The sequence below is a fragment of the Drosophila albomicans genome, chromosome 2R, assembly GCF_009650485.2.
Source record: "Drosophila albomicans strain 15112-1751.03 chromosome 2R, ASM965048v2, whole genome shotgun sequence".
Classification (NCBI taxonomy): domain Eukaryota; kingdom Metazoa; phylum Arthropoda; class Insecta; order Diptera; family Drosophilidae; genus Drosophila; species Drosophila albomicans.
Genome location: NC_047631.2, coordinates 16,904,749 through 16,931,126, shown reverse-complemented (window position 1 = coordinate 16,931,126; position 26,378 = coordinate 16,904,749). Strand labels below are relative to the sequence as shown.

Below are 26,378 nucleotides of genomic sequence, written 5' to 3'. Positions count from 1 at the left end.
ATTTGTTCGTCTGTGTGTGTGTAAATCAGGCGCACAAAAAGCACATAGAAAACCTGGGGAATATGTTTATATTTGCATATGTCTAAGCTCATGTGTCTCACTGGGCTTGACAAGAGCAACAACAAAGAGGATGGATAACTTTTCTCTTCAGAGTCTGCCTTTGCCTTGCCTTGCGTTGTGTGGCATGCCACAAAAATTGATTTTAAATGTAACGTTGCCAAAAGCGGTGTCAACGAGTTTTTATGAACCGCAACTTAAACACAAAAAAAAAAAAATGCTAGGACTTGTCCACAAAAAAAAAGGTTGGGGAGTGCGAGATTAAGTCAGATATAAGGCATGGCATGACGCTGCCCTGCGCAACCACACATATGACATCAAATAGCAACTCGTTAGTGCGGCTTTGCTGCCTGCCTGACTGCCTGCCTGCAAAAAAGAAGAAGAATCTGAGGGCTAACAACACAGAGAAGCAGCAGCTGCTGCGGCAGCAAATCAAAGTGAATGTCCATCAACATTATGAGACTTTCAACAGCAGAAGTAACAGCAGAGCACAATGGGATAAATGTGCCCATTTTGTGATTTATTTCTAATTAATATTGCTACAACAGTCAAATATAAATTTCAAGCTTTACATTCTATTAGCAAGTTGAGTACTCAATGAACAGAATCATTCTAATACACGCTTATTATTTTACCTAAGGAAAGCGTACATTTCTCCCACAGTGACACTGGCAACCACCTAGCAACATAGAGGCCCGTGAATACACACACGCACACACACAGAAAGATTCATCCACATACGACACACGACATAGACACCGCCCTACACTCGCTCGGGCAAAGTGTCAACGGTTGTCGCTTTGTTTGCACGCTGCGGCTTTGGCTTGGACAGCGCAAAGCTTTGAGCATTCAAACGAAACTCATTATATGGCATATAAGTACTTGTACGGGCATGTGCTTTCCCTTTTTTCCCTCTAATCGAAAGCGCCACTGAGTAAGGAAACAGATTGCTCTACACCCTTGCCAAGAGTATATCATTTTTCATAAGAACAATGTGTGATTTGTTATTGATCGAGATATTTTAGCAATCATAATTTAGTTAAGCTGCGACTTTGTCGGAAGCAAAATGCAAATATGTTTCTGATATTTATTGAATAGAATATCGAATCGAAATATTTGAATGTTTGCCCAATTTAACAAAGTTTTCCATTGAAAATAATTTTCAAGCTGATTAGGCGGCATTATCAGAGCATTTAAAAGTCGAATCCGTGAAATTCTGTAATATTTTGTCGCTTTGGATTATTTTGCATGCGTTTACATTTACTTTTGTCAGCCGCAACGCTTTGATGTTCAATAAAACCCGTAAGCTGCGCAAAGTTAATAACAGTATTAAAACCACAAACAAATACATACACACATCCATACAAATAAATTCATACTCTCAAAACTCTGGCAAATATATACTCAACGAAGTCACCTTGGCCGCGGGACTTTTGAAATTACCTTTGTCACATTGAATTTTCGCTAATTTAAATGCAATTTAAGGCATAGTTGTAGTTGTAGTTTTAATTAGATTTAATCCACTTAAAATGCATATCCGACGAAATTAGCATTTGTATAGCAAGTGGAGTTAATCGTGGCACAGCTCTCGTTTGGCGCCACATAAAATTTAATGTGCCATTAAACATCTGCCCACTCCAGCGTCGTCTGTAAAGCGTGGTCCCTGGTTTTTGGACATTCTCGCTTGTCGAGTTTTTAACTTGTTGTGTTAATTGAATTGGCAAAATGACAATGCTGCGAGTAGCAGTCTTTTGTGTGTGTGTGTGCGTGTGTATTAGTGTTTATATGTATGTATGTGTGTGCCCACGGGCTGGCAGCCAAATGGATCATCAAGTGTCCTTAAATTGCTCGGGCTAAAAGTGCTTGTTACGCATACGCCCCGTGTGCCAAACAAAACTTTATGCATCCGCTGACAGCGTACAAAAGCAGATTGAAGAGCTCTTCTGATTTTGGTTTTGTGCGAGCACACACACACCCACTTCAACACCCACTTCCCCATATGGTCAATGGACACGCCCACATTTCGACCATTTAAATAGGAATTACAATATGGAAGTGTGTATGTGTATTTTAGCCAATGTTTGTTGCAACGCCAACAGCATCAACAACTTTTTTGCGCTTGTCGTAAACATTTCACTCAGTTTGTCAGTTGCGGATGACAGTTTCAGCAAAAGTAGTTTGACCTCTGGGAATTTGCTTGGGTTTCCCAGTTCAACAACAAAAAACATGAAGCTTGTTTTTCTCTTTCTCTTCTTTCTCTTCTTTTTTTTTTTTTGCGAGATCCATTTTACTTTGATTCTGCTACCGCTTGAGTTGAGTCTGATTCGATTGTTTGCATGTTTAAATATCAGTGACAACAACTTTCAGTAATCCGCTTAACTACTGGACACATATCAACTGTTTATTATTCACTTTTAAAATGCTATTTCAATATTACAATTTTTTCTAAAGTTTGCAATTAATTGAATGTAGGTCTTTGGGCTTAATTACAAATTATGTTCATTTATATATACATATTTTGATTTAAATGAGCTTAATCTGTTTTATTTTTTTTCATTTTTCTTTTAGTCAAAATCAGGTAAACCTTTTTATGCATAATAGCATAATCATATTTCGAAAATGTATTGACCTGGGAATAGAAAGTTTACTGTTTGCAAACTTTATTATTTTGGTCAACACTTGTTTTTTTTTTTTTTTTTGCTGCTGCCCTCATAAATCTTTAAACCTAATTGCGGCCGCAAATGATTTGCAACTGTAATGAGTGTGCGCCATGAACAAGACAACAACAAAAACCACAGACAGCAACCACAATAATAACAGCAGCAGTAGCAGCAGCAACAACAACAACAGCGAAACTCAATATGGTGTAAAAGGATTTTCTTGTCAAGGCCTATGGCAAAGCAAGTCAAAGCGTTGTGACAACACACAGCCACACACACACACACTCACACAGAGAGACTGAAGCCACGCGCATTGAGTATACGCAGTGTGTGTCAGTGTGTTCGAGTTCATTTGCCTGCTGGCTTTAATGAAATTATTTTATGCAACTTGGCCAAAAGTGTTGCACTTAAAGCTGCTCACGTTGCCACATTTAATATAATTTTCAGTGTTAATCCAATTTGCCAAGGCTTATAATAACAAACAAAATATGAGTAGAGTGTGTGAGTTGCATACTTTTTCTCTCGACTTTTAGAAATTGGTTTTATAAATTTCTCAAAATTTTCTAAAACTCTTTTATTTAATTTATTTTGTTGGCGTTCTTTTGTGAAATACTCTTGGGAAATCGACTCCCTTTATGCGTGTGGGAGATCTATATCTTAGGATAATTCGTTGTCATGGCTATGGGAAAGTGTTATTTTGTGCACTCAACGCCACTTGCCAGCTGGCGGCAAGATTAACTGTGGCCCCGGTAAACTTTGCAGCTTGAGTTGGTGTCGGACGGGCAAAGACATGTTGGCAAGGACACACGCATTGCACATACTTATAAGCCAGCTCGGCTCAGTGGCTGCCATTGCAACCTGGGTTGCAACAGATGCAACAGTGAAGCCACCAGACACCTGTGTTGGCTCTGCTGGCGCTGTAATCCGTCCATTGCATTTATCAAAGCGCCGTAACGGTACGCAATTAATGGGAAATGTGGCATGTGGCAAGTGGCAAGTGCAACAGCAGCAGCAGCAGCGACAGCTTTGCAGCCTCAACACACCGTGCGAAGCTGTGGCTCACCTGCCAGCTCTAATTACTCCTCTGACTAGTCCAATTTGCAAGAGATTGTTTAATGAACTCGCTCTCAACTCGAGCTGGGCAAATACAACTCCAGCTTCAACTTTACCATAGAGTCTCTGTGTTTGTGTGTGTGAATTGAAAATGGCAACTGAAAACCATTGCCGAAAATTGTAATTCTTGCAAACTTGGCTGCAGTTGCATTTTCGATTTTAATTTATTCATCTAACACATTCCAGGCGACTTGCCACAATTTCCACTAATTATACGGAAATGATTTTGGCTTTGTGCAGCCAGACTCGAAACTCTATGCAAATTGATAAATAATGTTTGCGGTAACACGAATTGATTTATCTATCAGTTTAGTTGACTAATTCAAGGGGATTAATTAACAGTCATTTGTGGCCAAATTATATATATACGATTCGCTATAGCTTTGACTAATCGTAAGGAGAGAGCAGCATGCCAAATCGATCTGTGCAGCTCAATCTGCCTGACCATTTATTCTGGTGGCAGCTGTTGGAATTCTTGTGGCCCGATGTGCTTGCCATTAATCACCCACAAAGCAATAGCCAGAGCAGCTGGAAGAGACACAGAGGAAGAGATTGAGAGAGAGAGAGAGTGGAAGCGAGAGTAGAAGCGAGACGGCGACTCACAAAGTGTCATTCATTGTTGGCAAAAGATAACTGTCATAAACTTTAATTATATTTTCATCATGACAACGGCGACAGCGACAACTCGCTGCTGCTGCTGTTGATGCGCATGATGCATGTCCACATTTTGTGCGCTTCTTTTGCCATTGCCTAGGACCACCATAGCCAGCACGTGCCACAGGCGCTGTAACACTGTAGCATAAAAAAAAAGAAAAGCGAAAGTGACACTGGGAAGGGATAAATACATATTTGCCAAAAGCATGGAACGTTTCCTTGTGCCGCTTTGCTGGTTGCAATTTGAGCTTGAAGCAAGCTGAAATATTATATCTCGGTGCTGCATTGACAGGCCAACTAGTTGCATGCCAATAAAATTGGCATTCAATTTCAATTGTAGCTTGCCATCCTACAGTGGGCAAACACAAATGTTTACATAATTCTCGTACTGCAGTTCATAGATGTAACTCAATGTGCTCCACTGTTCGCTAACGTGTAACTGACAGCTTGAGTTTCCTAGTACTTTTTTTTGCGTTTTTGTTTTTGTATTTCAAATTAAAAACGATCCACTTAATCCAGCACATGCGGCAGCAAAGTCAATTAAAAGGAATAAAATAAAAATATAAAAAGCAATTGGCAGTGTGTGTCTTTGTGTGTGCATCGATTTTAATTCAATTTGTGCTCGTAGCACACAGGGAACAAGGCAGAACAAACACCGACGGAAACTCTACCATTATTTGCCGCTTAAATGCACAAAATTGCGAACGCATAGGGCAGATGAGGCAAGTACTCACACTCACACTCACACATACATATGTACAGTGGGTACTCGTTCTTATGTGCCCGTGGGCCGACATTGATTGCCATTTAAGTGACTTAACAAAGTTATTTATGGAGTATGGAGAGCGCGATATATAACGAGCCTAACGACTATTTAACTGAAATTCAATTGAAATCTGAAACAAAAGCTTGCCCTTTCAGGCCATACAATCGCCTCATTAGCATTAACAAGGCCGTTGCTGAGGCAGACGACACGGCGCGTATACGCAACATCAGGAGTCAGCCAACGAACAAGCAATTTGGACATTTAAATAATCATGATGGGTGCTAGCAACAGCAACAGCAACAACAGCTAGAGAACAAGAGCAAGGACAACCGTCAGCGACAAGTGCCAAAACAACAAAATCCAATTAACAACAAGTGCGACAAATAATGGCCAAGACATGGCATAGAGAATTGGTAAGAAGCGAGTCTGTTGATTGAGTTGCCAAATTAGTTTACTACGTTTAGTGGCCATTCAATTCGTTGCCAAACACACTCACACTCACACACAAACACAATCACATACACACACACACACGGAGTGGATAGAAGCCGGCAAGCAACAGGCGCCGATGTTGGCATTCGCTTCGGCATGTGCATGAAGGATGTTGCTGCAACTTGGGGCAATATGTGCTAGCGACGCGCAGGTTAATTGCTTTGGAAATTACACACGGCGAACCCCATATGGCAATTGGGAAGTGGGAATTGGGTGCCATACACAACGCTAATCGATTTATAGAGCAATTTCGAGTGCGTTTAGCGACGACAGACGTCACAGGAGAAAGCGAGAGAAGGAGAGAGTAAAAGATGTGTGTGTGAAGCTGATGTTACAGCAAGCAGTCAGTTAAGATGCTTATCTGGCAAAGCTATTTATGCTTTCATTAAATGTAATAAAGCGCTTAACAGACAATTATGATGCACAGCAAGTGTGAGCAAATATTGTAGCTTAATGAGTAGCTTCTTATAATGAGTCGAATAAAATAAAATAAATATTGACAGGGAAGCAAAATGTACTATATTATTAAACCAGAACGAAAATTAATAGAATAATTAAATAAATCATTATTTACAAGCAAATCATTTTGTCATTTAGTTATTCAGAAGTTATAATTTTATAAAATACGCAGCTTATAACCAACACACTAAAACAATTTAGTTCGGTAACATATTTAAAATTTAACAATGTGGTAGTTTTCACAGTCGATGCGAGAACTCGTAAAGCAAAGTGAATACAGTTTAATCTGAGATATTTATATTTTGGTGTCATTCAGCTGAAATGATAACAGGCGGTAAAAATGACAATGGCTTTAGTGATGTGCTGTGCTGTATGCTATGCTTTGGCCATGTTTGTTTATGCGTCGTTAAACTTTTCAGTCACACGCATAGGATCCATAAAGCCCTATAGGGCACATATCAATGCCTTATGTACACACACAGACAAACACATGCAGAGGAGTCAATGCAAACAGGCAAGAGGGCAATGTTGGGGCTGAAATTGAATTATGGCACACACACAGATACTGCCACAGCAAAATACACACACACACAACGGTAGTTGAAGCTGTAGCATGACATATCGAGCGAGACGTAATGAAATATCTGACTCTCTGACTGCATAACGCAGCGATGGCTTCAACGTTACGCTGTACTAGTAACAGCAACGGTAACTGAAATAGAAATGCTGCCCAGACCAATGGCAAGGGTGATGGCCAGAGATGAGGCAGAGAAGAGGGAAGAGAACGGGGGAGAGATGCTATGCAAACAGCAGTTGTGCCACATTGTTAGACTCTTTCATTTTCAGCTTCGCATTTATGTATCTCGCACGTTGCTCATGTTTTTCGTTGTCGCTGTGTCTGTGGCTGTTACTGTAAAATATGGCCACGGCCGCAGAAAAATAACAGCAAATAAAAAGAAAAGAAAGTATGGCAAAGCCAATGGCACTGCAGGAGCCAACAACCTGTGCAGGAATCTTGGCCTGGTCCTGGCCCCACAGCAACGGCAGCAGCATCAGGCATAGGCAACATCAGCCTCAACCTCAGACTCAGATCGAGCGCCATCGTCATCAGCATCGGCTTCGTTTTATTCTATTGTTTCATTTCATTTTATTGTCGTATGTCATACAATGGCGTTACATTTACATTTCCCATTAAACTTTCTGCTATCAGTTGCTCAATTCTTGCTGTTGTTGTTGTCGTTGTTGTCTGCTTATGCTATTGCTATTGCCTTTATTTTTCTTGTTGTTGTGTAATAAATTTAAATGCTTTGTTTGCCATTTTCATGAAATATATTGTTTATTGTTGTGTTTTTGTCTGTAAGTGTGTGCGAACTTCGATTTACAATGGGCGTGTGTAATTTGTGCGAAACAACTTGATCCCCGATCAACCGAACTAGAGCTTAAAAGAGCTTAGTTTTATTAGTGTGATAAATATCCGCAGAGCATTTAGTGTTACAGCGAGTATGTTTAACTTAGTCCTTCGACAAATATTGGCTTACATTTTTAATTCGACAAAAAAATGTTCTTATCAAATACCAGCGCATGATATGAAACTCCAACTAGACTGATGTGCTCGTATAAATTTTTGTGCTACACTTTGCAAAAGGTAAACAAAATTGCGAAAGATACCAAAAAATTCAAATATGAATTTATATATGAACGAACGCACTGGCAAAAAAAAATAAAGCAAAGTTCATATGCTGTACGTAGTTAGAGCAAAAAGCACTCAAGCCATAAATGTTCGACATACCAGATCATGGATCAAACTTTATGCTGAGCACATGCTATGCTAAGTGGCGCTAAGGCCCAAAAAAGTATGCTATGAAAAATGAAAACAAACAGGCAAAATCACTCAAAACAATTTTGAGAGAACAAACACACACAACACACAACACAACAGAACAGAACAGAACGGAGCAATACAAAATGAAATTGCAACTGTAAACGGAATATTGATTCAAGCTTGCACATAAACGGCCCTGACGTGCACACCTACCCCAACACACTCACACACCGACACACAGGTACACTTTGTGGCAGGTAGTAGCTCCTTGCAGATGCAACAATTTGTCATTGAAATGCAAGCACATGAAAAACTAAAAAATCAACGACGAAACGAAAAATAAAAAAAAAGAAACATAGTTTAACAGCTGCCGACACTGACGCGACGCGACGGCATCGTCGCCGCTGCCGATTGTTGCAAAGCTGTTGCTGAGCTCAATGGTAGCTGTTGGCTGGTGGCACGAAGAACATGCCGCAACAGTAACACGAAGATGCGACGCAACCATAACTGCGATTCGTGGCCATGGCCGAGTGACGAGCGTCGAGCGTTGAACGCTTTATCGTATACGATATTCGAGGACGACCAACAGTTGCTCCGACAGTTGGAGCCTGGCTGGTTAATAGGCAACGTTGTCGACTGACTAAGGCACAGTCCACGTTCGTCCGTTGGGCTGCTCAGTCGCGTTGCTCGGCAGTGGACAGCAAATTTCTCAGTGTGTCTCGCGTTGTGTGTTCCACATAACGGAAATCAGAGATTTGAAAATCAAACTTCTATTGTGGCAAAAGTGTGCTAGTTGCGTTTTTGGGAAACTTTGAAATTTTTCAAGTGCAATTGAACGTTTCACAAACAGTCTGTGGCAATTGTTGTTTATTTTGTCGATTGGCGATTTGTTGTTAATGGCCGTGGCGCCTGCGTCGAGGGCAACTGTTGCTGCAGCTGGCTACGTTGTACATGTAAGTTTGCAATCAACATTTATTAATATTATTTGCCAACACACATACACACTGACACACACATTCAGATAGAGACAATACCGAGCACTGTGATTGCGCCATCAATCTTGGCATTAAATTAGATCAATCAAACAGGATATGTTACGATACGTGAAGTGTGTTATCGATTTGAGGGCACAAGCCAAACACTGGCTGCCACACAGACGCTCAGCTAGACAGGTGCCAGTTGAGGTACATCTGCCTAGAAAAATATGCTAAAAATAAGTGCAAACGAGCACAGCAAAAGGAAGTAGACGCAGCAGCCTCCTCCTGTCATGCTGCGATGCCGTTCGCTCTAGGATTAAAGCCGTAACTGGAACTCAACCAGGATGCATGAAGCGAGTAAATTGCCGCATCTAAAATTGAAATTCGAACTAACGGCTTATAAATAAAATATGTGGCAAGCAAACGGTGCTCTGAAATAGATTTTTCCCCTTAAACACTTTCTCTCAACTAGTGTTTTAAAGATGGCGAAAGAAAGTTCTTAACTATGTGTATATATTCAATGGTGATGTGATGAGGAAAGTGGTTCTAAATGCTTCAGAATTCTTAATAGACATAGTAAATGTTATAAATTTTTGCATATTATGCTTTTTATATAAATACATATAGATTTTCCACTTAAAAACTTTCTCTCGAATACTATGTTAAAGATGGCAAAAAAAGTTATTATCCTTGCATAATTAGTTTATGCTATTTCTGCTTTAAAAGCCAATATTGAAGTTTTGAACATTAATACATATTTTGAGTTGTTACATAAGCGCCTATCTGTATTCTAATTAAATTTTCAGCGAGATTGGAGCTATGAAATATATTTCTCACTTCAGATTTTTTCTCAAATAGAACGTTAAAGATGTCTAAAAAAATGTCTAACTATGTACAAATATGTATGTACATATATTGTATCTTTTATGCATATTACGCATACGTATTTATATATTTGTATTAAAATTCCAATGGCTACAAAATATTGATGAAAAAGCAAATATTTTTATACATAATGAGTTACACATACTATCACTATTCAAATTATTCCACAAAATATTTTGTTTTTGTTTGTTGTGGAATTTATGTAAATGAAATATTTTATTAAATGCATGCATTGAAAATGCATTCCGCATTTTAAATTCCCCAAAATGCTGCCCAGCATTTCTTTTTCCACTTCTTTAAAGTGTGTTGAATTTAACATGATTGTGGGCCAAGTTGTTCAATATGCTGGCCAATTGCCGCAGACCAACTATCTGGAAAAGTTATCAAAGTGCTTGACCGCTGTGAGCTTCACCTGTGGCCATCTGAAAAACTGAAAAGCAATAAGCAATGTGCCATCCTATCTCCCTTCCTCCCCACAGCAGACTCTCCGTGTCCATTGCTTCATTGTGGCAAGAAGCATGTCGTGCTGTGCGCTTCGCATGCTTTTGACTGGCTCAATTGTAGAGAAGAGACTACTATGCTATATGCTATATATGTATGTATGTGTATGGAGGATCCACAGTCATAGCTATTGAGGCGCATGTCACTCAATGTTGCAGAAATTCCATGAAATCAAATGAAACCGAAATGATTTCGATGGAAAGAAATGCTTATGTGCTTTAAAGGCATGCCAAAAATCAATGGAGTACGTATACGCCTCCGGGGCCAACTGATGACAGCATTTAATGCACACCAAATGCCGCTGGTGGGCGTGTCAACGCCCCACACTTAAATTACTACTTCACACACTTGTATAACGTGTAATAAAAATAAAAAAAAAACGAGAAGCGAGAAACGAGAAACAGTATGAATGTTTTTAGCTGAGATGGCTTAACACAAAAATACCCTTGCATTGCGCTTAACAAAGTTGAATAGCCTCATAGCTAAACTCATCATCTTTTAAATATTATTCAATTCAAAATTGCAGCTACAATTTTCAGAAATATAAAAGAAAAATCGAGATGCCATGTAAGCAAAACTTAACTGTTGAACAAAGAAAAATCATTAATTGCATCTCCAAGTTTCTTAGCTGCTTTGGGTAAAGTCGAACGCTACCCTACTTATGCGCTACACAACTGCAGGGTATTAAGAGAAACAGCTCGACACGACAAGCGCAAAAGGAAATCCAACAGCGAGCGACGCGACGATGAGGCCAACTGCCATTCGAGGGCAATTGAGGCGTTGCTGCATCGTGCGGGGCAAGGCTAGTCATCGACATCGTCATAGTCATCATCTTGGGCAACATTTTTAGCATTTCGCTTAAGGAAATTTTCGTATGTTAGGGGTAGTTGTTTTCTGGTAGGGGTCGGGGTCACAATGAAGGTACTACGAGTACATCTATGCTTTTGTCGGCATCGAGCAAGAGGCGGGGCTTTACAGTCCCCAGCGGCCTGATTAAATTCGTATGCCCCAACAGCAGACCGCAAAAAAAAAAATGGCCAACACGAGACACAGACAGACACACACAGAGAAAGAGAGCAAAGCCAGAGAGATGGCCTGAAACTGAATGCGTTTAGTGCGAGGCGCAAATGATGAAATAAACGAAACTAATCCAAAAGAAAGCCCAAACGCGAGCGCAAAAATGCCAAAATATTTACACTGGCAACCGCAACGACGTCCACAGTTGCCACAGCAGCCACTAGCCGCGCCCTCTGCTGCCTCTTCCCCTTCCCGTTTTACTCGATCCGTGCCTGTCCTGCTTTCAATGGCGGCCCAACCGGGCGCTGTGTGATAAACATCTTTGCCAAGTAAGCAACAATTTTTGTGCCCCAAATTGGGTTTTTCTCTTCGGTTGTGGCAGTTTTTTTTTTTTTTTTTTTTTTCGTGCTCTGTGTTTTCTTCATGCTTCTCTCTGGCTTTCTGGTAGGGTGGTTGATTGGATGACGAGGCTCAGCGCGTGCAGGCAAATATTTTTAATGATTTTCGTCCAGGCAATGCTTCGATCAGGGCGCGGTGTCTGCGTGTGTTTTTTTACGCCCCAGTTAGTGCAAAACTAATTATATAGCGCCAGCGCCAAGGCTGCGAAGCTCGATGCGAATGGATGTGAACAAAAAAATAAAAACAGAAACTGAAGCTGAAGCTGGACAAGATTTTTCCAATTATGCGCACCAAACTCAGATTTCACACTTCTCGCGTCCGCCAACCACGCTCTCTCCAACTCTGCGTCATTCAGTTGTCGTCAGTCATCAGTTACGTTCGCTGACAACTCATGCGTTATGTGTACAATTTAATCAAATCGCATAACAGCGAAATTTTAGACTTGCTTGACAAGAGCACAATGTAAAATAAAAAAAAATATATATTAATTAATACCACTCGAGGCGAACTTGAAATGCTCTCATTACAAGGTTGTTAAATAATTATAATGAAAAGAAATTGAAACTCAAAAGTTGTATAATGTTTACTATTTGCTTACATTGCAATGCTGTCTTTACTAGATTGTTAAATAATTATAAGGAAAATAAATGTAAACTCAATTATTGTGTACAATGTTTACTAATCTGTAAATGGATTATTCCCTTACATTGAAACCCTCATAAATTTAACAAAATGTAACAAAATACTTATATTAGTCATGGTTGCTATTTTTTGATTGATTATGTTTGAATCTCTATGATCCGATTACTCAGCAGAATCTTGAATGTAAAGGCAGTGTGATATGGTCTTCGTTTAGGTATCTTCTTTTCGTCGGCTCTTCTTCAATGACAATTTGTCAGTGCCCAAGGCAAAGTGTATATAAATCGGCTTCCACGTGAGCTCATTTATTCATTTTTTTTTTTTTTTTGTTGCTGCCTGTGTTGCATGTAAATTTGTATCACGTTCGCGTACATTTTCAGTGAAATGTGGCTAACATAAAAGCTAGTATGCTGTTCGCAGATTGTGTTTGCTGCTGCTGCTGCTGGTTGCTGCCGTTGCTAATGCAAAATTATGGCTTTCAGCTGAAACACGCTTCTACATATCCGTTTCCGTTTTTACTTTTGTAGTTTTAATGCACAGCACTCGCGACTCTGTATGTGTGTGTGCGTGAGTGTGTGGTGAGTGTGCACGTGTGTATTTGAATGAGTGAGCAACACGTTCCCTTTGACATTGACTCAGTCGCGCGTCAGCTGGAAAGACGTTATCCTTTCGCTTGAGGTAGAATAGGTAAGCCAATATCAATGTCAGCATTTTCTGTTGTTGCTGTTGTTGTTGGTGTATGCCATAATGAAAACACTTTGAAGATGGGTAAATCGTCTAAATAGATTTAACTGGCATTATGCAGTGCATTCAAATGGCAGTTTAAATGAAATCATTTCTTTTGCAAAGCGTTTTCAGCTGCACAAAATTAAGGCAATGCCAACGTTGCAACTCTCGACTCTGTGTACATCCTTCACTTGGGCAGCCAATTAGGCCAACACAAGTGGCCAGAATGTATGTTGGCTTGATGGTTGTTGGCCGCTTTGCCTCGACCCACTTAATAGCCAAAAAAAAAAAACCTTTTGGTCAATCCTTCTCGCGAAAGCCCAAGCTCTAACTCTGATGCGGGCTCAGTGCCAGTCTCTTCTGGTTCCGGTTGCCATGGCAGAGACGTGTGCTGTCCCTTTGAAGACTGAGGTTTGCCTGAGCCGACGGCATAACTTATTAATTAGTTGGATACATAAAGGCGCGGCCAATTTCAATGCAAATGCAGTTTTAATTAAATTTGAAAAATAAAAAAAGAACGCTAAAAGCTTAGGGTAAAGCGACAGCGAAAGCGAAAACAAATGACTATTAAAATTCTAATAAAATGCAAATAAAACGCTTGGCAAATTGAATTTCTTCTTAATTGTTAATTAAAGTGCAATATAAAAAATTCCAATTGCTGCCGTGAGCGCAATGCGGAAAACGTGCAAAAGGGTGGACACAGCTGTAGACGGAGCTGTAGCGAAGAGAATATTTAAATAACTTGGCACATTCTAGTTGATATTGCCATCAAATGTTCGCATTATGAAAGCTGCACAAAGTTTTACTGCTGACAGTTTCAATTCACCAAATTACAAACTCAAAGCGCAATTACAAACACGCGTGCATGTGTTTAACAAGCTGGTATTACACACATGCCAAACACACACACACACACAGGAGCAACACCAACACGCATGTGGCATGGCCTCGCACCGCAACCAAGTGGAAGACAACAACAGAATCCAATTTGAGCAGCCTTTGCCACTAACACCAACACCAGCACGGACACCAATCCTAGCATAGGCAACGGGCAGCGGCACAGACCGAACCCCAATGGAGTAGCCGCAAAAGCCTCAAAACAGCATTCGAAATCCGTTAGAATGTGGCAACTCAAACGCAGGCAAGCAGGCAGTCAGGCAAACAGGCAAGCAAGCTAGCTGCCTGGCTGGTTAGCTGGCACTGACCAGGCCACAGAATGTCCATGTTTTTGGCTACCCAGCAAGCCGATTATCTTTTCATGCTACATTTGTATCTCTAAAAAGTCAAATGGCACTAATCCAAATTCCACAAAAGACGAGCAAATTCAAAAATATGAGCAACAAGCCTCCCTTGAGTGTCCATGTCTATACACACATATATGTTATATGCGTGTGTGAGTGGAAGTTGTGGGGGTCAAATGGGCCCTCAAAATATTGCAGCCTAAGCGCAATGGCAACAGCAGGTTTAGACATTACCCTGTATCAGTGTGTGCGCGTATGCGGTTGTGTGTGTGTGTTTGTTTGAGTGTGAGCTGCAAAAATTAATCTGACATTTTATAGTGTTGTCCTTTTTTATACTCTACCCAGCTATCTCATGACTGGTACACAAAGTTTGCGACACATTTTATATCACTCATTTTATTCTTTTTTGTTGCCTACTCTTAAGCGCGGCAAATAAACCGCCTAATATTTAGTTGAATTAATGTGCGAGCCTGAAAGTAGGCAACACTTTTAGCATAGAATAAATTACTGAGCAATTTCTGATTTCATCGTCTTGAAATTATAACGAATTAACGCAGCTCTTGGGTAATTATACAGTCTTAGCGTATGCAAATTTCGTTGTGTTGCATTATGATTTCGTTGTGTTTGTTTGGGCATACAATTTTCGCATCTTTTCCCCATTGTCCTTGCCGTTTGTGGCTGCTGCTGCTGCTGCTGTTGCTGTTGTTGGCAGCCACATATAAAGTTGAGTTTATCTCAAGAATGTAGATTGCCTGTAAAATATTTAATTACACACTGCGGTGCGGCCACAGACGCACAGAGCCTGTGCCTGGCAAACGACAGCAACATCAGCAGGAGCAGCAAGAGCAGCCAGAGCAGCAAGAACAGCAGCTGGAGCAGGAACAGTAACTGCCGTAGTGTGCGCCATAGAAAGGACATAATACGTATACGCCATGTGTTGATGCCATGTGCTTGTTCACTTGGCAATTTGCAAGTGTTGGCAAGTTGAGAGTGTGGAGTGTGTGCTACACACAAGTGACACTTGTATGCATGTTGCTGAAGTGTTGCTGTTGTGTGTGCGGTGCGATGCGATGCGGTGCGGTGTTGTGCGGCGTCGGTGCGTCTGTTTATTTATTTGCCCTGCAGACTTTCGACTAACCTGGCTGTCAGCTTTACAACCAAATAGTTAAGCTCTTTTTGCATTTTTAATAAACTGTAGCAGCTCACTTTGCATATGAAATACGTGTGGAGCACGTTTCAGCACATTCATTCATTAGTTGCCCGGCCACGTCGAGTGCCAAAATGCTAATTATGTTTATTGAGCGCACAATAGCGCAACAACAACAACAACAATAAAAACAAAACAAAAAAAAGAAAGCAAAAAAGAACAGCAACAGCAACTAGAACAAGAGCTAGCAATCCACAACCAAATGGGGCAGCATAATACTCGAGACAGAAGGTGCCGCAAAATCGGCTTTGACCTTTAATGAGACGCAAACGCGTATCGCTGGCTGCAGGAAAACTTTGCATTTGATTTACACGAAGGTCGTTTTAAAAATACGCTGGCGCCAGCTCAACCACAGCTAGCTACTGTCGATCAGTCAGCCAGTCACTCAATCAGTGAGTCGGCCAGTCAGTTAGTCAGTCAGTCAGTCGCTTGGCTGGTTAGTGAAAACCATTTGGCGGTAGCCTTGAGCGCGCCCCAGCGCGCCATTCAGTCTTTGCATTGACATTGGGTGTGGCCAGCTTGGGGCTGGGCCGCGGTTCGTGCCACATACACAATCTGACGTGCGTCGAGGTGCTAAATGGCTACCTGATGGACGGACAGAGGGAAGGACTGGCGGGACTAACTGACTGACTGACGTATAGACTGCCTTCCACAGCGCTGCTCAATCCCTGGCAAGGCACATAATTAAAAGCGACATTTGCTTGGCTTTTGTGGCATTAGAAAGTTGTGTTGCGATTACAAAACTTTAATGAGTGCTTCGACTTTGGCCTAATGAATGATTGGCCGTAACTTAATTGCAACAGCAATGGCAATTGTAGCCGCTACCAGCTAAAATAAGCAAAGGTAACTCGAGCCTGAAATTGAATGAGGCGCCGAGATTAATGTAACAAATCGAACGGGGCATTAATTTCTGCTTATCCTGCTCCTTAAAGTTGTGATGTTTGGCAAAGTTGTTTGTTTTTTGCTTTTTTGATGTTAACCAGAACATGGAACTTGGGTGCTGCACCTGCCTGGAAATGACCTCCAAAGGCTGACATTTTATTGCTTTGGTTGCGTGTCACAAGCAATTTTCGAATTTTCATATAGATTAGTATACAACAAGACGGACAAATTGATTATGGGTTTTTCATAATTTATATGCATTAAAGAACTGACCCGCCAAAACAACAGACATCATCTATACATTTAATAATTATTCATAAAATGCCATCTATTTACACCAAAATAGCAAAAATGAAATGAAAAATGAAAAACGTAGAGAAAATGCTTTCATGTGATTGCTTTTTGAGCTGACAAAAGCAAAGCTGTAAGACTTTTATTCTATAAAATATTTCAACTATTTTCTTTTGTCAAGAGCTTTGCAGCGAGTCGCACACACAACACACAGGTGTCTGCAAGTTTGTCAGTCTAGCAATCTGCCCTGCATAGCCCTTGGGCTTTTGTTGCCATAAAATGGAAAATGTATAAAATATATACTCTCGCATTCGTAAGAGGATTTGAATACCATAAAATTGGACAATGCAATTGTTTGAACTTTGCTCAGACTGTACATCCACACATATATACATCCATATGTACATGCAATGCATATGCAGAGTGAATGAGTGAGTCACATGAGTCCATTAGTTGATGTGGAAGTGTTAATTGAATTATTAATATTATTTGATATTTGTTGTTATTGTGCTTGTATGCAAATTAGAATTGTGATTTGGTTGGACTAGCAAATTGCAATTGCGAATGCAATTAAACGCGCATTCAAAATTACTCATACGCACTGTTGCGTCTGAATTGAATACAAGATTTTGCTACATGTTCATGGTAGATATAAAAATATTACGTATACGACACGACATGTAACATGGTAGAGTGCAAAAAGCCAACAGCTACGTGTATTGACATTAGTCCGAGCGTAAAAACAGAGAGCCAAGAAAAGCAAACGCAAGTAGGCAACCGAAAGACAGAGAGGGGCAAAGATGGAGAAAAAGAGGGACAGAGAGAGAGAAGAGACTGTTAGACAACGTGCCAAAGAAATGGCTTAGAGAAACGAAAAGTGTTGCAACGTTGAACGTGTCAATGAGTTTTTAAGCCTCTTGCTGCTTGACTAGCAGCAACAACTGACGCACTGTCAACGTCTCCGTCTCCGCCTCCCTCTTCTTCTTAGTCTCGGCCTCTGTGTCTGCCACAATCAGTGCTGCGTCCGTGCTTGGCCTTTTGTTATAACATATTACTTTGCAGCTCAACATGTTGCGGCTGGTTGATGGCAACAGCAAGTAAACAGACAAAAAGCGAATGCAGCAGCCAGTCAGGCAGTCAGCCAGTCAGTCAGCCAGTCAGCGAGAGCAGATAAGAGGAGCCTGCAACATTCTCTATGTGTGCGTGAAGGAAAGAAAGAAAGAAAAACACAAACAGCAACACGACGAGCACAAATATCAACATCAACACCAGTAGCACATGCTGAAGCAGCAAACGGATTATTTGTTTTTGGCAGCCTTTCTTTTGTTTGCCTTACTTTATTCCTTTTTTCACTTTCTTTGCTTGCTTTTGTTTTTTTTTTTTTTTTTTTTTACATACACACACGTAGCCTTTATCTGCAGTCAGTCTGAGCACATCCTGCATGCCACTGAATGATGAATTCACATGCAAACATGAATAAGCCAAAGTGTTGAGCTCGAGCCCAAGGGCCACAGCCTGGCTTTTGAATTCGTCTCATGTATGAAACTACTAATTTGGCACAGCCACTGAAAGTACTCATAAATTGTTGTCGCAGGTTGCAGCTGTCACAACAGACTATATACAGTTGATATCATATCACGCCTATTATCAACGCGCATTTTGTGTAACATGAAAGTTGGCTCAGCTTGTTTGAGTTTTTGCGCCTGTTTTGCTTTTACTGCTGTCGCAGCGACAATAAAATCACAACAGGCTACTATAAGCCCGGTTGGACGCATACGCGACATTTTCAATAAGTTGGACAAAAGCGGATGGTGGACTGGGAAAGCACAACGCGAGGCGTTAAGCAAACATTGGCCAGGTCCGTGCTTACATGTGCGCCTGGCGTGGCATAAACAAACAAAAATAGCCAACTCACACATAACACACACACTATGATATTGTTTTGTTCTTGTTGGTCCCCCTGGTCGGCCTCTAACGTGTGTGTGAGTGTGTGTGAGCGGCGGAGAGTCAACTCCCATATCCCAGATCCCTGGAGGTCGCGGTTGTGGTCATCGCACGAGCTGACGCTGACAATGTTATTAAAAACTCATTCAAAGTCAATGTGCGTATGTGTCGGTGTTGGTGTCGGTGTTGGTGTTTGCCTCTGTGAACGTGTCCCCAAGTCTTTGCATCTCTTCTCGTTGTCGATGCGAGGGTGGTTGATAAGGGACACACACACAGAAGAGCATTAAAAACCACAAAAAAAGGATGTTTCAAGCGAAAACAAGTGGCAGCTGATGTGGCATCTGTTTTTGCATTCGATACGTTTCAATTATCGCTGTGCTGTAGTTATCTCTTATGAACAAGCTAATGAAGATAAATAGAGACACTCTCTCACTCTATTTTACTTGTATAATTATTAGTAATAATTGCATAGCAGTATAAATCAATATTGCGGCTGGAATTTTGGCCCCTAAAGTGGCGCACAGAAAATGTGTTTGCCTATTAGTAAATAGATTTACAACAATTGCCTCAATTATTGTCTAAGCATTAGCATTAGACTTTAGGGGGAAAATTACTTTGTATAATATGCTTACTCGGCTTGACTAGAAGGTTTGCCTTTTAATTTCCTGTAGCTGGCAATCAATAAAAGTCAACTAAAACCAAGTTATTTTGTGCGAATATCTACGAAACATAAAGCCCAAAGGGTCTGCACAAATAAACAAGCGACAAGCGACAAAAAAAAAAAAAAACGAATCAAATAAAATGTTACAGAAAGCCTTTAGCTAAGGATTTGCGGCAATGGCGATGAACTGATTAAATTGTTGACGGAAGCGGAGTTGGGTTAGTCCATTGGGGGCTTGGCTTGGCGCAGAAAACTAATTCTGGCAGCGAAGTGCTGCCAATGGCTAGCTGCTGCTGCTGCTGCTCTTCTCCTTCTTTTGCCACACGCTAACTGTTTGCAGTCCCAGACGTTGAACTTTATCGATAAGCGGTAAGGCACAGCACAGAGAAAAAAATGAACAGAAGGAAGGAAAACATGTTAGGGGAGATCTTTGCTGGCTAAAGGGAAATACATTTTTATGGACAATTTGGTTTTTATGTCAATTTACTGTTGTTGCCCAGTGTAAATATGTACAAGACAATTCAAGCAGTTGCACAGCACATTCCAATACCAATACATCCCCCTCCCAAGGCGGACCCACGAGGCAAAACGCAGACCAAGAAACAGACCCACAACACACACACACACAGTCTCAGACCCCGCTGTCAAGTTGCGAACATTAAAAATGGGCGTTGTGGGGCGCAACGGTCTGTTTGTCTGATTGGCTGCAGCATTTTGTTGAACACTGTTCCTTCGGCTGGGGTATTATTGTTAGTGGGGAATAGCAAGGACGATGACTGCGACACGATGTTGTGATAATTGCCAGCCAGCAGCAGCAGTCGCAGCGCTAGCATCATCATCATCAACAGTGGCAACCAACACCAAGCATCTTCTCTTTTTTCCTACTCCCTGAATGGAGGCGGCTGTGGCACGCTGTGACTTTAAAAGATTTGCCCCATGCTTGTTGAAAGATTTCGGTATTTGTGGCAGCTGCAAAACACAGCTAGGGATTAATGCTTGAGCCGCGCATAAAGCGTCGTCGTTTCGACTATGCTTTATACAATGAACCACAGAGTGTGCCCCACACAAACAACAACAACAAAAAGTTGCAAGTTCTTTATGGTTCATAACTCAGCATCCACACAAAGGGAAGCGCAGACGTACCCAAGTCAGCGATAAGCATTAAGCAAAGTAATTTAATTATTTATTAAACATGCATCACAATCCCAGAAATCATTTTCAAGCAGCCAACATTATAATCATAATATTTCTTGCTGGCAACGTGCTCGTTTTATAGAGCAAGAGAAAGTCTGCACTATTATTTGCAAATATTTACTTAATTCATTTTGAATTTAACACAATTTTATTATTCAGTTGTGAAGTCAGCTCTTTATTTACTTTATGCTTATTAATTTCAATTTTTGTTTTCGTTTGAAACGTATTTGTGACAACTTTCGCATTCTACAACATATGCATATTTTTGTCCCACCCTCATTATATGCATAGTTTGCATATTTTTCATAGCAATCAACGCTAGTGTTGTGAACTCAAGTGCAAAAAAAACAAGTCGGTCTGTCTATGAATACTCGTACGTATACGTGATAAAACACTTGAAAGTTGCGTACATCATTTTTGAACATTGAAGCACACTCATCTAGCATATTTTTACTTGTTATTTATTTTGGGTATGAAGAGAACTTTGCTACATTTCCGGAAATCGACAACTATAAAAACTTTATGCCGTCTCTCTGTGTAGTGGCATTTAATTAAACATAAATCTCCATCTGCTTGGGCAGCGGACACTTGGCTGACCTTTTGGGCAACGCTTTGAACTTTGAGCTGTGTTTACTGTTGCTTTTGCTGTTGGCTGTGGCTCGCGCGCTTTTGTTTTGCATTTTATTAGGGCCACATTTATTATTCATTTTGCGCTAATTTCGACTATATTGTTGCCTGCCACCCCGAGAGCTGTGATTTAACTTACAACACACAGACAGACAAGAACACAGCGTGAGTTGCCGCATGTGTGGCAGCAATTTCTCATTTTTATGCCTCGGCATGTTGTAAAACCACATTAATGCGATGTAGTCCTTCAGCAACAGCAACAGCAACAAGCAGCAGCAATCACAACAACAACAGCTGACAAAGCATTGCATGTGTTGCGGTCTGCCTCGTTCCACGTTCCACGCTCCGTCCTCCATCCTCCTCCCTTCTTGCCCCGTCTGTCGGCTATCTGTCGTTTGTCTAAGCTGAATTATGACTTCCTGGCAACACGTTTTTACATTTCCGTTTCCGTTGACTGAAATTATTACCATAAAAGTAAGCAAAACTGACGGCAAGACAACAGCTCCATCCCCGCTCCGCCCTCCGCTCCAGTCTACAATTTAAAGTGCACAATTACGCGATGCGGCGACGCTTGGCGCGTTGTTCTCTGGTAACCCATTGGAATTTCAAAATAAATCTTTAACGATGCACTGGGGCAACTCACGTGCCAGCCACGTCCATGTCCTGTCTCTTATGTCTGTGTGTATGTTGTCAGCGCTTTGTCAACAGCCCCGCTACTATTTGTATATCATCACTCGTGCCCGCTAATGTTGCAAGGACAACCATTAAATGTGCCACAACACGTTCTCAGAAGGCTCAGCAAAAAAAAAAACGTGGCTAAAACGCGTTGCGCCATTTCTCATAATTTCATAAATAATTACATAATGCGTTGACAGCACAAAATATAAGGATGGCAAGCAAAAAAGAAAAAAAATACAACAACAAATTCTGCTGTGGTTTGGACCTTAATTCCAGAGATATTTATTACGTAGGACATGTGTGCCAATATTTAACGAGCTGGGGATAAAAAGAAGCGAATCTTCTTTTCGACTTAAGTCGGATTTTCTGATTTCTGATTTATCAATCAGCAAGTGTACAAATTCAGTTAACATATGTGTGATTTCTTCGCACTCTATTTTCTAATACGCTTAGGTTACTTTTTTCTCTTTATCATTTTTTATCGTAGAAGTAATGTATCAAATTGGCAACTGTATTTTGGCAGATGCAGAATAATTGAGCCATTCTGTCTTCAACGCAGAATGAGTCTTTACTATAGCTATTTAAACGATTTATTGTCTCGACATCTACGTCCACAACATCGAGTACATTATTATAAACAACTGTTGCAAAAAATCTCGCATCATTTTCTTTCACTATAAATGTAATCTGATACTGAGCCTTCTTCATTTCGGATGCTGGTTTGGGAAATTCCATGTCAAGACCAATTTTAACCTTCGCATTTTCTACATACTTTAAAGTGAGATTCGCGCATAAATTGCCAAGATTTTTGGCCCATAGATATTCGTTAATGTGCTCAACCACAAGCTCTGTCATACGATCTGTCCACTTGTATTTGATGGACTTGTATGGCTCGCAGGTGCAAAAGTGATCGGGAATCGCGGCATCTGCACAAGATCGTTGCTCTTTGATGGGATAAAAGAGCGACTGACATGTGGCACAACTCGCTGACCTTGGCAATGAAGTCGCATTTGGCGCAGCACCGAGTTCTATAATATGCTTCAGGGTATTGTGTAAATCGTAATTCGATGTCAGGCGATTACGATTAAGCTCCAAAGCCGCTGCATATTCTGGGTATTGAGCTCGAAACCAAGGTGGCAAATATATGAACAACATGGGCAGACGTGACTCTAAGAAGCCGCTGCTTAAACTCCTTAATTCTCCAAAGCGGGAACCATGATCGGAGAAAAAGATCACAATGTTTTCAGCCAACACTCCATCTGCCTCAAAGTCCTTAAAGTACTGCAGTACATAGTTGTCCATCTTAGATGCCAACAAGAAGTCATCGTGTGTAAAGCTGCTCGACCAGAAGAGTCCCCAAATAGGTCGCTTGGCCACATATCGCCTTGCATATTCTTTCATGTAATCATAGACGTAGCTACTCTGCAAACGTCTGCCATAGCAATAATCCATTGTGCAATTCGCACATTTCCAACTTTGCAATTTTCTTTCAAATGCCTGCATAAAGAGCAGATGATAATAATCTGTGGGAGCTCGTTCAAATCCCGGTCTCCTCAGTGTAAATGTGTTTATGTAGCTTGCATCTTCTGCATAAGCTGTCAAATAACCAGCTTTCTTCAAATATTTCCAAATGAAAGGAAACTTGTCTAAGCATCCTTTGACATCAATATTGCAGACCTTCTGCTTTGCCGTCATCGTCGAATAACCGCTGAGCACTGCCAATAAATTGGGAAAGGTGTTATCCGCCACCTATCATAGGTTTACTAACCAAGTCTGTAGCATTTAAAGAGTGTTAACTTACTTTATTGTACCCCTGCATCTCGTACCAACCGGGCTGGTTGAGAAACTTGAATGTGTTAGGCATCATGCGTCTAACATTCACACTGGACATTGTGTCAATGCCAAACATTATGACACTAGCTTTTCGCCGTTCTGAACTCTTTGCCGGAGTCTCGTCAGTTCCAGCAAATCCTAAAAGTTCGGCCAATTCGTCCTCGTCCATATCAGGTGCTTGAGGTCCGGCTCCTATTGGAGGCACTGGTGTTACTAACTTTGGTTTTTTTCCCTTTGGTGGTCCCGCAGGACCTTCTGCTACTGCTGCAGGCAAATTCTGAACCAAAGCGTATCCATCGACTTGTAGTATGCTCGATTCATTTCCTAACTTGTAGCAATTCAATAACATGGCGTGCACTGAAAGCGGTACTTGAAATCCATCTTCAAAATACACAGGCGACATCAATTTAAAAAGATTGCTTTAGGGGAAATCATGTAATGTATGGAAGAAAATAAATTTAAATATTATTATGCTAAACAAAATTAAATAGATCAATATTTTACGATATTTATCATGTAATGTATAGAAGAAAATACAATTAAATTATTAGAATGCTAAAAAAAAAAAAAATAAGATTATACACTAGACTCTTACATAGGTGGCACCTCTCTATCATTGTGTTTAATTTCTTGATAGTAGCACTTGAATTGTATTTCACTGGAATTGAGCATTTGTGACACGACGCTGTTGTTGATATGCAGCACATAATGTCCACTGTTCACATCGTATATAGGTCGGACCAGATCCGATTCATTGCTGCACTTCTCAAACACTTGCGGCTTGTATATCTCCATTACATCCGCCGCAAATGGATCAATATATGGAATCTTGCATCGACTGCTCTCCACGTAATAAAAGGGTAAAGAGTTATTTATTGTGGCAAGTCTTTGATCACTAGTCTTATCAACAACTCTGCTTATTTCTGTGTAATATAATTTCGAGCTAACATTTCGGTATGCAACACAAATGAAAATGAACATGCCGAAACAACAGAGACCAAGAGATTTAAAGCCCCTTAAACTCAATGGCGAATTCATAATGCTCAGTCGCCAACGAACCAAACCAGACTGCTTATACCCGGCCATTGCAACTTTAATGATAATACAACGATATGATATAGCTTATCAGCAACATTTTCGGTAATGAAAATACCCAATTTTTCCCGGAACTTGTCATTGATTACGCTGCTGACAACTTCAATACCGAACAATCTATGCTTCCGTTAATTTTGAGCTATAATATTTTATTAATTTGTACACTAGATAGGCCTAGTTTTATACCAGCTATCCATAAGGTTGAAAAGTATTACAACTTTGTGCTTATTGGAAATGTTATGTTACAACTTTGTGCTTATTGGAAGTGTTTGTGTGTTGGCAGTTGGAGGCAACTTCTTGATCAACCGCCTGTCAGTTTCTCCATCGGAATACCGAGATCTCAATATACCAAAAATTACCGTTGGTATATTTTAGTATTTTTTGGTATTATAAGTCTAATATCGCAATTGGTATATTGTAAGTAGAATGATTGACTTTTATTGAAAATGGTTAGAGAGTATCTCACAATAGAGCAGTAATTTGTTATAGTTTGATTACCCTGTAAAATCTATTATCGAGGGCAGTCAATTCACAATTCAACAGTATTTCATAGTATTCATATTGATTGAATGCAACTTGTAGAAAGTCTCTATATTATCCACATGTTTTATTTGATATGTACGAGTATTCTGTGGCAATACTGCTTTTAAATACGTATTGATTTCTTCAGTCTCTGGTCGATTATATGAACGTATCGTTTTGGTTACGACGCTGCGATTTTAATAAAGAACAGAATTTTCTGCATAATTTATGCATTGCAATACGCCCCCATTCACATTGGGGGCGAACAACGGCAAGGAAAAAAAAACAATAAAAGATTTTTGCTTCAACGCTGGGAATCAAAATGCAGCCACACAAATGAAAAACCATTTTCCCACAGCGAACAGAAATTGTGCTGTTTGGTTGCTGGAAAATTACAGAATCGTTTGCATGTTGCAACAGCAAATCCTTTAAAGTTCGTTTGGCATCAAAATTGAAAAGCCAAACAAAAGGCCCGATTCGAATCACAGAAAATGACTGCAACTGAAAGCCATGAAAATGTCTAACATGGAAAACTACTCAACAAAAACAGTACGAGTCTAGAAACGTAATGCTAGTGCCATAACATCATAAAAGTAGTTGTAGTTGTAGTTGTGTACCATTTAAATCACCCAAGCCTCAAAAGTCTGCGGAATGCCTTCGCCTGTTGGCCAGTAATTACACTTGGTTAACTGTGATTGCCCACTTACATTGTGTACAGTTCGCTGTAATTCATAATTTATAATTTATATTTTGCACTAGATTTAGCTCAGCTTTTGACGTCCAGCTAAATGGTAAATTACTTGCGTATACCCTGTAATTTGAAGAGTGCTAGGAGGTGTAATTTAAATGGGCTGAATATAACATTATTTTATATTAGCCTTATTACTTTGCAACGAATATATTATTATTTATTCTTATTTCTTGTAGATAATATTTTAATTTTTATTCTATTTATAACAATAATTTAACATAATATAATTTTGCAAGATTCCTTTCATTACATGCCTACATTTTCTCACAACAGTTTCTTCTGTGT

The 26,378-nt window shown here is 40.3% G+C and overlaps 2 protein-coding genes across 3 annotated transcripts in view; one reads left to right on the top strand and one right to left on the bottom strand.

Moving 5' to 3' along the window:
• The window catches only part of LOC117576729 (probable muscarinic acetylcholine receptor gar-1), a 108,680-nt gene that overhangs the window by 65,890 nt on the left and 16,412 nt on the right, over positions 1–26,378 (top strand). Inside the window, exon 1 of one of the 2 annotated variants that reach the window (XM_034261750.2) lies at positions 8,643–8,976. The exons of the other annotated variant lie outside the window; for it this stretch is intronic. The gene's annotated coding sequence lies outside the window, so the exon portion shown is untranslated. Of the gene's footprint in view, positions 1–8,642; positions 8,977–26,378 lie in introns of those variants that run through there. 2 annotated transcript variants of the gene reach the window in all.
• Positions 17,697–24,520, bottom strand: LOC117573463 (uncharacterized). The gene is made up of 4 exons (XM_034256688.2): positions 24,321–24,520; positions 23,694–24,144; positions 22,884–23,641; positions 17,697–17,823 (listed from the first exon to the last, which is right to left on the bottom strand). The coding sequence occupies exons 1-4, from the start codon at positions 24,518–24,520 to the stop codon at positions 17,697–17,699; spliced, it is 1,536 nt and encodes a 511-aa protein (XP_034112579.2).